The 13,340-nt window shown below is 33.7% G+C and overlaps 1 protein-coding gene across 1 annotated transcript; it reads right to left on the bottom strand.

The window, feature by feature from the left end:
* Window positions 1-26: 26 nt before the first annotated feature.
* Window positions 27-5,148, bottom strand: LOC111001759. Its single transcript, XM_022271761.2, has 11 exons — window positions 5,045-5,148; window positions 4,592-4,728; window positions 4,100-4,162; window positions 3,503-3,664; window positions 3,127-3,258; window positions 2,276-2,352; window positions 2,119-2,208; window positions 1,375-1,530; window positions 1,060-1,187; window positions 335-441; window positions 27-197 (listed from the first exon to the last, which is right to left on the bottom strand). The coding sequence occupies exons 2-11, from the start codon at window positions 4,712-4,714 to the stop codon at window positions 27-29; spliced, it is 1,209 nt and encodes a 402-aa protein (XP_022127453.1). The 5' UTR covers window positions 4,715-4,728; window positions 5,045-5,148.
* Between the last annotated feature and the right edge of the window lie 8,192 nt (window positions 5,149-13,340).

Genomic DNA, 13,340 nt, shown 5'->3' with positions numbered 1-13,340 from the left:
TTTTACCAAAAAAATACATAGAAAAATTATGTTTTTCGCCGTGGTGGGAATTTAATAGTATTTGGGTTGCCCTCTCTATATTGACCGGTTCGTGTAAACCAACCACAATATCTGATGATGCAGTCGGATGTAGTGGATCCCAATGGAAGACCAAGTGCACTGATCCTTTCTAAAGCTTGCGCTGGGCCTCCGATAATCTAAATAATTTAATCAATATATTTATTTTAGTGAACACATTGTGCACCCTATGTAGAAACGGTGGCAACAAGTCAATGGAAAAGGGAAGCGATTTTAGAAACATATTCAAGAATTTCCTCGAAATTATTTTACTTACCCTTCCAAACACGACATGCTTGCCATCAAATTGAGGCAGTGGCTTAAATATTATATTAAACTGGCCGCACACTTCATTATCTGATGATACCACCATTGATAAAACACCTGCAATAGAAATAAATATTGGTTCTCTTCATTCTTTATTATCAGTGCCACAACCTTTTTATGTCTGAGCCTCGGTTTTCTATCTGTTTCATAATCATTCGAAATCTTATAGGCAAGTAAGTGATCGGCCTCCTGTGTCTAACACTTTTTGACTCTAAGGCAAGCCGGTATCCTATGTTCACCGTTCGATCAAATGTTAAATGCGCACATAGAAAGTGCATTGGTGCACAGCCGGGGTTCATACCTACGACCTTAGACATGAAATCTCACACTGACGCCACTTTTTTTTTATTTCCGTGGGGAAAGGTATACCCTCCCGCGGCACGGTTGCTTGGTGATGAAGGTGAGTTGATTACATACGGGATTGCATGATGAAACGGCGAAGCTGTGGTCTTCTACGTCGACGAAGATGGGCTGCAGGATCGACAAGGACGCCACTAGATGAATACTGCTCAAGCTTATAATAATATAGACTTTAATAGATTTATATAAAAAAATTTATTTAGTGGCTGTGGTAACGGTCCCAGAAAACAATATTACGGCTTTGTTAGTACGGTTGCATTATCTCCAACTTTCCTTAATACAGTGTTAGAGTGAAACTTAAAAAAAAAATAATACCAGGAACAGAATGCTTCAAGCGAAAGCCTTCAGGTGTTGGTGGCTCTGTCTGTCCCTCAGCTAAGTAACAGCCAAACCCATTGTCCTTGGTAACGTCCCCGGCTCGGCAATATAGATCTGGTACAACTCTATAAACAGAAAATTCATCGCCTTAAAGACGAAATTATATATTTTACAAATTTTGATCGCAAAGTTTTTTACAAAGATCCTGTATCAGCAGAAGGCGTAGTGAAATAGGAGCACGGACTTACATTATTCTGGGAAAAATACGAAATACATAGTTGAAATGACTACATAATATAGTATAATCTTTACCTAAAAATTCTTGTGCCCATATATGCGTGACCTCGACTGTCCCCCTTTACAAGACTCATGAACAGCTGGCATGTCTTCGGCACTAAGTCCGTGAATAGTTCCATTGTTACTCTACCAATCTTGGACCCACCAACAACCCATATCTCCATAGATACTCTGAAAAATGAATCTTACAGACAAATGTTTTGATTTTACGCTTCAATATCTCAACCTTATGTTTGACTGAATATTAAGTGTAAACTTCTCGTGAATGACAATTCTTTGTTTTGCTAAAACTACAAATACTGGCGACCCATATAAGATTGTAGTGACACGTACAGGCACTACAATCTTATATGGGTCGTTGCCTCAGATTGTATCCCTTTCTGTGATAATTTTTATTTCATAGACAATTTTTTTTAAGTTATTGGTCTAACTGTTTTGTTATATTATATTTTAGTATTAAGTACTACTTAGCCAAACTCACGGCGGAACTACAGATTGCCCGTTTTCTACCAATTTAATATATTACATTAGCTAATAACTGTTGTTTTCTATTAGTACTAGCTTAATCATTATCCTTATAACCCTTAGAACGTCTCAACTCGATATAAGTAGTTATAGTTAAAAGACGTGTTATGAGCCAATTTCCGTGAAACAGTTAGAAGAGAATTTAGTACCCTTATACTCTATTAGATACAGTTCTTACTTAACGGTAAGATACGGTTCTTATATAAAGAATTTACTGTAATAAATAATGCTTACTTAGGCCTATTAATGTTCGGTGGCTTATCAAAAGCAGGATCCTTTATATCACGATCGATTTTTTCGGTTTTAAATAAAATGAATGGCAATCTGAAAGCGTAAAAAAATGTAAAACTTAAGTAATTTTACTTAAAGCTAAAAAGTTTAATATACTTACGAAGCACCTAAAATTAATTTATGCTTCGTGTCCTTCCATAGAACTTCAAGCTCCTTCGTCAGAGGTTGTTCTGATCGCTGTGAATATAGCAAAATTAAACAACACGTAACTGGTATTGAATGTTACGCGTTGTGCAACAGTCAAATTCATACAAATGTGGTGTTTAATTCAGGCATTCAATTTTAATTTAACGAATGGGTTTTTTTGATACCGGTATAGAGTTGCTCAAATCATTCGAAATATCGATGTGTATGTAATTAACTAGCTTATATTTTTAATGAAACAGGAGGCAAACGGGCAGGAGGTTTACCAAGTGATACCGCCCCGCCACCCATAGACACTTTATAGGCTTTTAAGAAATGGTACTGTCTTTTCATGCGTTACTCTAAGTCGAATTGGTTCGGAAATACTTCAGTGGGCAGATGTTTCCACATAGTTCCATATGTTAGTGCGGAAAAACGATCAAATACGGAACGTGCCGTCGATGTGATATGGAATGAAATCGGTTGAAATTTTGTAGATCAATGATAGAAGTATTTTATAAATCTAGTAAAAGGTTATATTGGCTAACACATATCGACACCAGAACGTTCTATGTTTAATTAATTGAATTTTTACAATATTAGTAAACAGTTTGTGGCATAATTCCAACGTCACACACACAGATGGTGTTCGATCAGGATATTATAACGCACTGAGACGGTGCATCTCTAACTGACAATTTTTATTTCAATATTATATATTAACACTCGGTTTGATAAGAAGGGTAACCTTATAGTATCGCACAAAGCGTAGAAATCTTTTTAAGATATGAAGATATTTACGAAATGGTAAACCCAAAATATACTTACTGCGATCAAAAGACGCGAGTAGAAATATATGTTCTGTCTTCTTATTTCATCTAACACCCTTTGGCGTTGTTTACACAGCAATTTGTTATATGTATCTGTGAGCTCGGGATACAGCCAGCAGTCTACAAAACCCTACAAAAAATATTTTATAATATTACGTTCGTTTTTCAATTGTTTTTTAATGTTTTGTTTAGAATGTAGCAGACGCTTGCTTCGAAGAGTACAATTATTAGCGGCTCAACTACCATTTCAAGTGTTTTTTTTACCAAAAATCAAATCCAGTATGAATGCCTTTATTGAATTTGCCATTTAAAGACGCAGCAAGCGTCACTATCTCCATCTTGCTCTAGTATATGTATAAATTGTATTAGCTTACTCCAGTCCGTTGAATAAGATTGATCCTCTTCAAGAGTTCCTTATTAACGTTCATATTTTCTTCAAGCTGGCGTGCATAGTAGTTCAAACGCCGTGGTTTTAGATACAACTCCGGGAACAGCCCAGGAGGACGGTCGTCCACTTTGTGCTTTGCTAGTTGCAGCTGCAAATATAATACTACAATAGTGTTACGCTTGGAAACGCATTACATCAGGTCTTTAAGTAAAAATTATTAGAGGCAGTAGGGTAAGAAATGACCGCATCTTACAGGTAATAATAAAAATCCAGTGGCGCTATAACCGTTGGCTTCACATTGCAACCTTTTCTTTGTCATAGATGAGTTGGGGATCACCCTTTTGCCTACCACACGGTATCGACTTTACCGGTCTAAGGCAAGTTCCCGAACGCTGTCTTTCTTCACCGTTTGAGCGATGTTAGAGCACATATAGACAGAAAGTCCATTAGTGCACAGCCAGTGATGGAGCCTACGAACCTCTGGGTGAAGAGTCACTGGGCAACAACGAGTATAAGCCAGAATTTGACATGTTAGGCCGCCATGTTTCTTTATGTTAAAGAAACAGAAAAATAACATACTTACCTCTTTTTGATGATTACACCATGATGCATAAAAGTCTTTTGATAAAAGCGGGAATCTCGGGGGCTACAATTCAAACAATATAACCGAATAAGATTTTTTAAAATTTGAATATAAAATAAATAATTATCGAATACTATATATTTATTTGTATGGTACAGATCATATATTGCTATTAAATAAAAAAAATTAAAAAAAGTGATTATTCATTTTAAGAATATGTGCATTGCTATGTAAGATTTAGGAACCCTTTTACTGAAAAATACCAGTATCATTTCCCAGAAACTTACTTATTTACTTGATTTTCCTAAATATACTAAAGTTTTATTAAAATCGAATGCTTTAGAAAAACGAACCATTCGCCTATTGAAGGTTTGACTTTATCACTGTGACTTTAAAAATAAATAAAAGTAACAAAACATTAATACAGGCCTTATAAACGGTAGTTTTTTAATAATTAAATTTTAAAGAATACGTTAAATAGTGGGAACATACGAGCTTAAATTCTCTAGGCTTCCTTATCCGTGGTGGTCTAGGTCTTTCTGGTTCAGGAGGTGGGGTACGAAGGAGTGGATTCTGCAGCAGCTCATCACAGGCGCGCTCACGTTGAGGAATCATAATAACGGCCTAATCTAAAAATATAATATTCTGATTGTATAATATTAAATACCTTAGTCAATTTAAAATACTTTTATAATATTTTTTAAAATATTTTTATAGTATAATTATTCTCTAGGTAACGTTTTTACAAAGAAGAAAGAAGAAGATGCTCAATGGTTTAGTCTCTAATATTGTTTGGTCGATTGTTTTTAGTACAGCTTGAAATTTATGGCTGCATAAATGAAAAAGGCCTTTGAAACAACGAATTGGACATGCTTGCTTATGAGACTTAACATATTTTCAAAAACACCTTCCAACTATTATAAAGTGTTATCAGTTAAACGTTACCTCGTAAGTAACATAGATAATTACTTTAAGACAAAATTTAAAACTGAAAATTTAGTTTTGTATAAACTATTAATGTTTATTCTGAATCTGACAACGAGCGGTTTCTTGCACAAATAGTAAATAGTATATTGTCATAATGCGACAGTAACAAAATCTTCTTAATATTCAAATACGATAAAAAAGTTTTTCTTCTTTAAAAAATCCCTCTTCGAAAAACTCAAACCACAGACTATGGTAACAATCAATGCAATGACGCCTGCAACGCCAGCATAGTTATTCCGACCGCTTACAATACAACGTGCCATCCTAGGTTCTAAGTTCTAGTAGTCAGTTTGCTTCTGTTTCTGCTTCTGCTTGCTTATTCAGTAAAAGGAACAAACGTAGCTTCGGCTGCATTATCTTGAATTAAAGACCGACAAAGTATAATTGAATCACAAACGTAAATATTATTATCTTAGGAGAAATGTTTTGTTATTTGCGCCTATTGCACGTACTGGTATACCTACTTACTTATCGATACTCCACTACAATGAATATGTTGGTGTGTAAATAAAACAATAGTATATTTCATTACAAGTGCGGAAAGCCTGTCATTGCAACGAGTTCCGACGAATGTCTACCCGAGCCGAGGCGCAGCCGAAGGTGAGGGTTGACAGTCGGGACAAGTTGCAGTGACGGTTCCGCACGTGTACTGAACGACTATTTTTAATACAGTTGCGAAAAAATTAAGCAATTTAATTAAACAATTTGCTTTTTTTCTCTTCTCTCTACGGAATAAATTTGTTGCACGTAGATATGTAGCGACTTATATGTTTCCGGTAAATTGTTCTCCGAAGCATTTTGTGCAATTATACTGCGTTCGGATGGTATTCATTCAAATAAAATATGGTCGAAATTACTCATTTTGTGCAACAAATAACTCAACTCGAAAGAACATTTTTGGAAAATGGCGCCAACCGCAAAGAATATGAGCAAAGCTTGTTTTTTCTTTTCTTCACCCATTCAGGGTAGGCAAAGGGAACTTGGCCCATACAGCCAATTCTTCAGTAGACTATTTTTATTGAAAGAAAACCAAATCTAACTCATTGAGTCCAATCATTAAATCTGATATTGAAACAAATAGTAGCTTCTTTTTAAAATATTTGCATGAATCATAAAAACTTCTGTGATTTTTTTTAGTAAAAACTTCATGGTTGGTTTTTTCTTTTTAATACACATTGTTTTGACAGTTGGCAAAGAAAACGCACGAGTGCGGGAATGGCAAAGAAAAAGCACGAGTGTGTAATAGCCCACTTTCCGAACGCTATACCTCCCTGCAATATGCCACTTTTTGAGCAACTGTATTAAAAAAATTATTTCGGTGGTGCTCTTATTGTCTTAAGGTCTCTCTATGGAAAATGGGAGAACAGCTTCTTTCAAAAATCGTTTTTACGAATGTAGTTATAGACGCATTTTTAAAAGTTTGTGGAATAGTATATGTGTAACGTTAATATAAGTTAGTAAAACTGCATAAATTTCATTTGGAATGCGTTTTTATTCAATTCCGCAAAGTATGTCAAATATATTTCAGATCTGTTTGCTCTTCAATCTTTTAAAATTATTTTCATTTAAAAATTTGTAGTAATACTTGTAGTGCAGATTTGAACGCAAATAAAAATTTGGTTTCAAATTGTGAACTATTTATTTGATTAGTTGTCCATTATTTCTTGATAATAGAGTGTTCTAACTTTATTTTGCATTCATTTTGCGGTATACTTTACACATTGATATACATATTTTTAAGTACTTTAAACAGAAATTTTAAAAATTAATTAATTTAATTTTTTTTTATTCACTCATCGAAGAGAAATAACAGGTAATTTATTTAATATGTTGTTTTTATCATATATCAATATGCGTGTGCAATTCAATTGTCTTTATTGACAAATAAAAAGTTATCGATATGTAACGCACCTCGATTTTCCATTTCGATTTCGGCGCGGTCCTGCTCGATGACCCTTCCTTTATACGGAAGGAACTAATCACAATCCTTCCTCCACACCCAACAATAACTAACATACTTAGTATAAATTTGAATGCTTTGCCAAAACTACTATTTTAACTAATATACATTTGAAGTGCATAATAATTTCTACGGTAAATTGTTCTTAACTAAGTTACTTTATTTTACGCGAAGGCTATAGTTAGTAACTATGTGAGTAATAACAACAAATAATCGTCGCCTTATAGTGCCATCCTTGCGAAGGTTGGCGACGGTCATGGCTAGTTCAATTTTGGCTGCCGCGCTTCTAAACAATGGCTTCGACCAAATTGCGCTTGCGTCTGCAACCAAGTCTCCTTCTACCTGCCACTTTACCTTATGTGATTAGTATTTTGTGGTATTATAAGACGTGTCCGAAATACTCAAGGTTTCTCTTTATAACAATTAGAGTATACATATTATATTATATTTAATATGGTTATTTTTTTTAGGCCGAAAAATGATACTTACCCGATTCCTGCGTCATGGGGGGTTAAACAATAGAAAATTTTATTTTGACTGTATAATAACCCCTCGCGTACAACATTAAAATATATAATGAAATGAAATATGAAATGATTATTGCTTTGAAACGAATGCTAAATAAATGTAATGTTAAAGAGAGTGCCTGCATCGGGCTATACTCTCGGGACGTAACTACGACGATTAGTTAATCGCCACGCTTTAAAAACTAAGAAAGCCTGAGTGAACAAAATGTACAGCCATTTTGAGAGTTTAGGCTCGTTCAACTTGTATCATAAATTTGCAAACAAGGCCAAATTAATAGCGGCCGTACAATTTTATATCTAATTCTAGCATAGAAATTACGTAACCTTGTTTTCTTTAACAATAAGTCATCAGACAGTGACATTCTAACATGTACTGTGTCTTCAAGCAAAGATGTTTTTTTAACTTTCATTTATTCAATTCAATTGATAATTTATTTACATTTTTCATCATAAATACTTTTAGCTACAACTGTATAACTGGACCTGCTGTATTGTAGTCTACGGTATTTAATGATGACAGTGTTTACTTCCGAGTCGAAATCAACTTTAGGAGGTCCGCGTCTGTTGTCTACGCTTACTCGGACGTAACTTAACACCGTACATTTTGGTAACTGTAAAAAGGGCACATATTAGCTGGCATATAGGAAACTAGGTAATTATACAATATTAAAGTTATTAACTTCAAAAATGAGACGTTAAATCTCCAAGACTGGTCTCAAAGGAGACCAGTCTTGGAGTTATAAAACTGTGGACTTAAGGGTTGTAAGGTCATTATATAATATTAATGTGCTCTTTAATCTGGGACGGCCGCAGAGCAGGTGGAAAATATTAAACGGCTCAAATATAAGAAGTCTTTCATCCAACTTCGTCGAAATTTTATTCCTTTCGGAGTAGAGACTCTTGGGCCATGGGGTTGTTGGAGTGCACAGGCGCTTATTAAAGATTTAAGTTGTCACCCAGTAGATAGCGCGTGAGCCTCCTGCCCGTTTGCCCCCTGTTCCATAAAAAAAAAACAAAGTATCGGTGACCCCAGAACTGGTCCTCACTCAACGAATAAGTATCGCAATACAGCTGGAAACACACAGGAGGAAATGCTGCCAGTGTCAAAGGTACACTACCACAGGGACAAAACTTTTAAAATTTGTTGTAGGTAATTTTCTTTTTATATCTTGTAATTATTGCAGTATGTAGGATAAGAAAATTGTAATTGAAAACTTTAAGTTACTAATTTCATTAAAAAATATAAGTTAATTTACTTACAATTATTGGTATTTTAACATTTTTTTCAAGTAAGCCAATGTTTCCAGATTTTGAGAACGTAGCTGAACCAACATTGTTTCCTTAAATAAATTATAATAGTAATTTATTTAAAAACCAGCTCTTCAATAGCAATATATGATTATTTTTTATTTCATATATGATGGTTTGATAAATTTAAAAATTTGTCCAAAATATGTTAATGATATATAACTCAATTTTAGGCGATAAATTTTTTATGTTAAAAACTATAGGCAGACATAACGATTAATGTCCTCCTATTTCCTCTATCATTCATGCTTGCGTTTTCTAGTTGTACAAGATTGGCAATCACGATACGAATATATACATAAATAAACTCATATCGGATGCCTCAGAGGTTCCTAAAACTAAGACACGGCGCACACTTATAACCACTTGCAGTTATACTCTTAAACACACTCTGGATAATCCACACACATATCCATTCATATACTCTTACATTAACGTATACTTAAGGTATTATACGAATTTTGTTTTCTAGTTTTTTTTTTAATATTTTCTAGAAAATTCCCCGTCTATGTAGTGAGTATTAAATAGCTTACATAAATGTCATTATTGTATATTCTAGTTAGAGAGAGACGTGAGATCTTTTTTGTACACCGTAATTCTCTTACGAATAAAGTTTTATTATTATTTTACATACCAAATTCAAAGACATCAACAGTATCAGCTGTACACTCAATTAAATGCATCAACATGCATGCATAGACAAATATAAACCACTTCATCGTTTATATGCCGCAGTCCGTTAATAGTTCTAAATTCAAAATGTAATCTAAAATATTCCAGACACACTTTTTGATTAAATCATGAAGTAAAAATGTTCTCATTAGTTCCACATTAACGTAATCTTATATTTGAGAATGTATACATAATTGCAATAGAGCCTTTCTTGTTGGTTAGTTTTTAAACCAGCAGCGTTTTAAATCAAACTAATTACCATTGGAAATCAGTCGTAGCATTTCTTATAAGAATTTAAAATCTAAGCGTTACTATAAAACCCAAGTTACGGAATGTAACAAATTTGCTACTAAAACAAGTTGGAACAGCAAAATATTGCGTCTTATTTGTCAGATGCTAGTATAAAAATTGTAAAATTGGGCTCTTAGGAAGTTTATTTAGAGAAACTGCAAAAATTTAAACCGAGAGCGAAATATTTCTTAAAGTATTTCTACAGCTACTCAGTTAGCAATATTCAAACAATTACATTATACACAAAAGCCAAAAACGGAATACACCATCAAACATAAACATAAAGCGCAGTTTTACCTATTTATATCCAAAATATAACAAAGTGTGAATTTATACTGAATTCTAAATTATAAGTTCGAATTTCTAAGATTAACTGATCATTATAATAAATATTTAATAAAAAGGAAGAATAACAAAGTCATTATTAATGAAAGATACCAGAGTTATTTAATATTTTTTAGTCACATTAAATATATCTATTTGCTGGTAATTTGAGTTATAATCTGAAAGTTTCATGACTGAGTTACGTAAATAACAATTGCTATCTTAGCGATATACATAGTGTAGTATTTTATATATTATTAGTGACTGATGTGACTGGTGTTGAAGATTTATCATAATCAAAGGTTGTTTAAGTATTCCACTGAGATGATATGTTTGGGTGGTTCGTGTTTATTTGTGAATGATTATGAATTTTGATGTTTGCGTTTCTGACCCCTGTGAATTTTAAGAATTCTCTGTAATTATTATCATTTTCTGGTAGGCCATGAATCTTAACATTTGACTCCCTTGAGTGTTCATTAAAGTCACTCAATTTTTCCTGGAGAAAAGAATTACTTTAATATTTTTACCTGATTCTCGCTTTCCAACCCATGATTTTAATTACTCATATATTATTGCGAATTACGGAGCTGACAGAAACGCAAAGCGCAGACGAAATTTCCACCTTTAGCGGCGATGTTTCAGACGACCAAATATCGTACAGAATTGTATTAGGTATAGTAAATATAATAAAGGAATAGATATCGAGAAAGATTTTTGGAAATATTATAAACGTAAGTATCATCCACAAGTTAAATAACGATTTCTTTTGCTATTTCAGTGCATAGTGCGTACCGCTTATCAGAATAGCCGTGACGGAGCCATGGCGCTGGTATCAGCTGCAATTGTCATAATAATTTAATAACATCAAAGTATTAAAAAAATAATGGCGGTTGATACCTGCGTCATTGCTCCGGCATATATTAGAGAAGGATTATTGTAACACAGAAACAAAACACTTAATTATTTATATGTATTGCCATATTCAATATTACATTGAACAAAATGGTGTAGGGACTGCCTTCGCCAAAACTGTGTACGAAGACTTGCTGAACTGCAACGGACGGTATTGTATAATGACAACGTTTGCACTTGAGTTTAAGTCAACCTTTGGCGGGCCTAACGGGTTGTCGACTTCCACACGCACGTAGGTCAGTCTCATACATCTTGGTAACTGAAACAAATGGATTGACATGAGTACATAATAGCTAAGAGATATATTGATATAGATTTTCCAAAAGTATTTGTATCTAAGTTGTATAAAGTCCTTAAATTCTTGAACTACCGTAACATTTTGAAATTCTGCGAATATTTTGGGTTCCGTAGACATAAATGCTTTCATCTCTCTTTACTCGGCAGCTTATGTCTCAGCATCGTGTTAAGCAAGAAAGAATCTGGAACAGACTATCTATTTTCTCCGGTTTCGTTCCAGCACGTCTCACGGCCACGTGATCTCTTGCCTTCTGTGTTATCTATCACGATCAGTTTCTCTGAGTTATCATAGACTCTGCGCATAGTATGGCCGAAATAAGAAAGTAAAATACTTTCATAACATTAAAATTATAAAATTGCGTGGAAATGATTACACACGTGATGTGACGTCATAAGTTTCAATAGAGAATGTATGTATGTGGACTCTGTTTCCGCACTTAGACGCGCAATAGGTCCGTTGTACATGAAGTCCTGGCTAACTAAGCCAGGCTTACTCCTTCCCAAAGCACAAAGGTTCCCTGGGCACTTCGCAGGCTTCACGGAGCGAACTCACTGTTCCGTTTATTCGTTAAACACATGAATGTTTCTAAGACTAAGGGCCTGTTTCACAATGTCCGGATAAGTTCCAAATATTTGTTACTATTTGTTACTTATTGGTAGGATAAATAGTATTTTTGCGTTTCACGACTGTCAGATAGCGCTATTCGTCAAGAAACGCGAAGTATCTTATTTGGAACTATTATATTTCGAATAATTTATGTGTTGCATAGCCATTAGGCACTTTATCCATACATTGTGAAACAGGCCCTAATAGGGATATAGCTGGTGCTTTTCACGTCAAGCTCACCAGCATTGCTCCAACATTCCACCAGCAGAGCTACAGCAGTATTCTGCCAATAGAAAAAACATAGATCATAAATACAAAATACATACGGATATAGGTATCTCCACATGTTTCTCCAGTAAGCCAATTTGTCCAGCCTTTGAAAAGGAAACAATGCCAGTATTCACTCCTGAAAAATGTAAACTACTTTCAAGACACAAATTAAGGCAACATTAAATAAACTTTGATGTTGGTATTATGATATATTCAGTTCTAAAGATCTAAAATAAAACCTAATATGACTTCGGTCTTGTGCCTACGGGAAAGCATTTTAATTAAATATAACATAATGTTGCTTGAGTTTATACAAAAATACCTATCTTATATTTAAGGTATACTGGTATTATTTTTTTAGTACACAAATTTGTCTCTTTACATAATAGCGTACACATCATTTGATAGAGATGAAAGATTACTTTACTAACAATTAGTGTGCTTTTACTAACTTTAGTTGGTAGCTCTTTTGTGAGTGGTTTCGCACTTAGGCTAATAACCAGTGATTATGGTTTTAAAAAATCACGTTGAAAAATAATTTGACAGAAGAAAACTTGAAGATAGTAGTTAAAAAAGTATTAATTAATGACATACTTATTTTTTATGAATAGTTTTTACCCTTAAACAATTCATAAAAAATAAGTATGAAATAAGTTATATAAACTTATATAAACTTTAAGGAACATACCAAACTCAAATACATCCACAGAGTTCCTCACACAATTTACAATTAGGCCCTGAAGGATGAAGACAAACGCGAAAGCTATGTACTTCATGTTAATGCTTGTTGAAACACAAAATAATCTTGAAACGAACAATATTTATATATAAAAAATGTACAATGTTCTGCAACGGATTTTAAGCCATATAACATACACTTAAAACACAAATTTAAAAAAAACCTACCAATAATTCGTTTTAATTAGTGTAAAAAGTAAGACAAATTACGATTTGTCAAATTAATGTGTTAAATCGGAAAGATTTGGTCTGGTGGTAATACTTGTATGTGGATAATGATAATTATTAAATAATGAACTGGAACTTTAGAAAAATACTTTGCAATATATCATTCGCTATCGGAATGTG

Source organism: Pieris rapae, chromosome 17 (genome assembly GCF_905147795.1).
Source record: "Pieris rapae chromosome 17, ilPieRapa1.1, whole genome shotgun sequence".
NCBI classification, from domain to species: Eukaryota; Metazoa; Arthropoda; class Insecta; order Lepidoptera; family Pieridae; genus Pieris; species Pieris rapae.
The sequence above is the reverse complement of the archived record's forward strand: the minus strand, read 5'-3'. Positions and strand labels throughout refer to the sequence as shown.

What these genes read in the sequence shown, in the direction of transcription:
- LOC111001759 (XM_022271761.2), bottom strand. Translation starts at nt 4,714, where the DNA reads ATGATTCCTCAACGTGAGCGCGCCTGTGATGAGCTGCTGCAGAATCCA. An exon ending in GGTGTAATCATCAAAAAGAG is followed by an intron (nt 3,665 to 4,099) that starts GTAAGTATGTTA and finishes TTATATTTGCAG; the next exon opens with CTGCAACTAGCAAAGCACAA. An exon ending in ATGGGCACAAGAATTTTTAG is followed by an intron (nt 1,188 to 1,374) that starts GTAAAGATTATA and finishes TTCTGTTTATAG; the next exon opens with AGTTGTACCAGATCTATATT.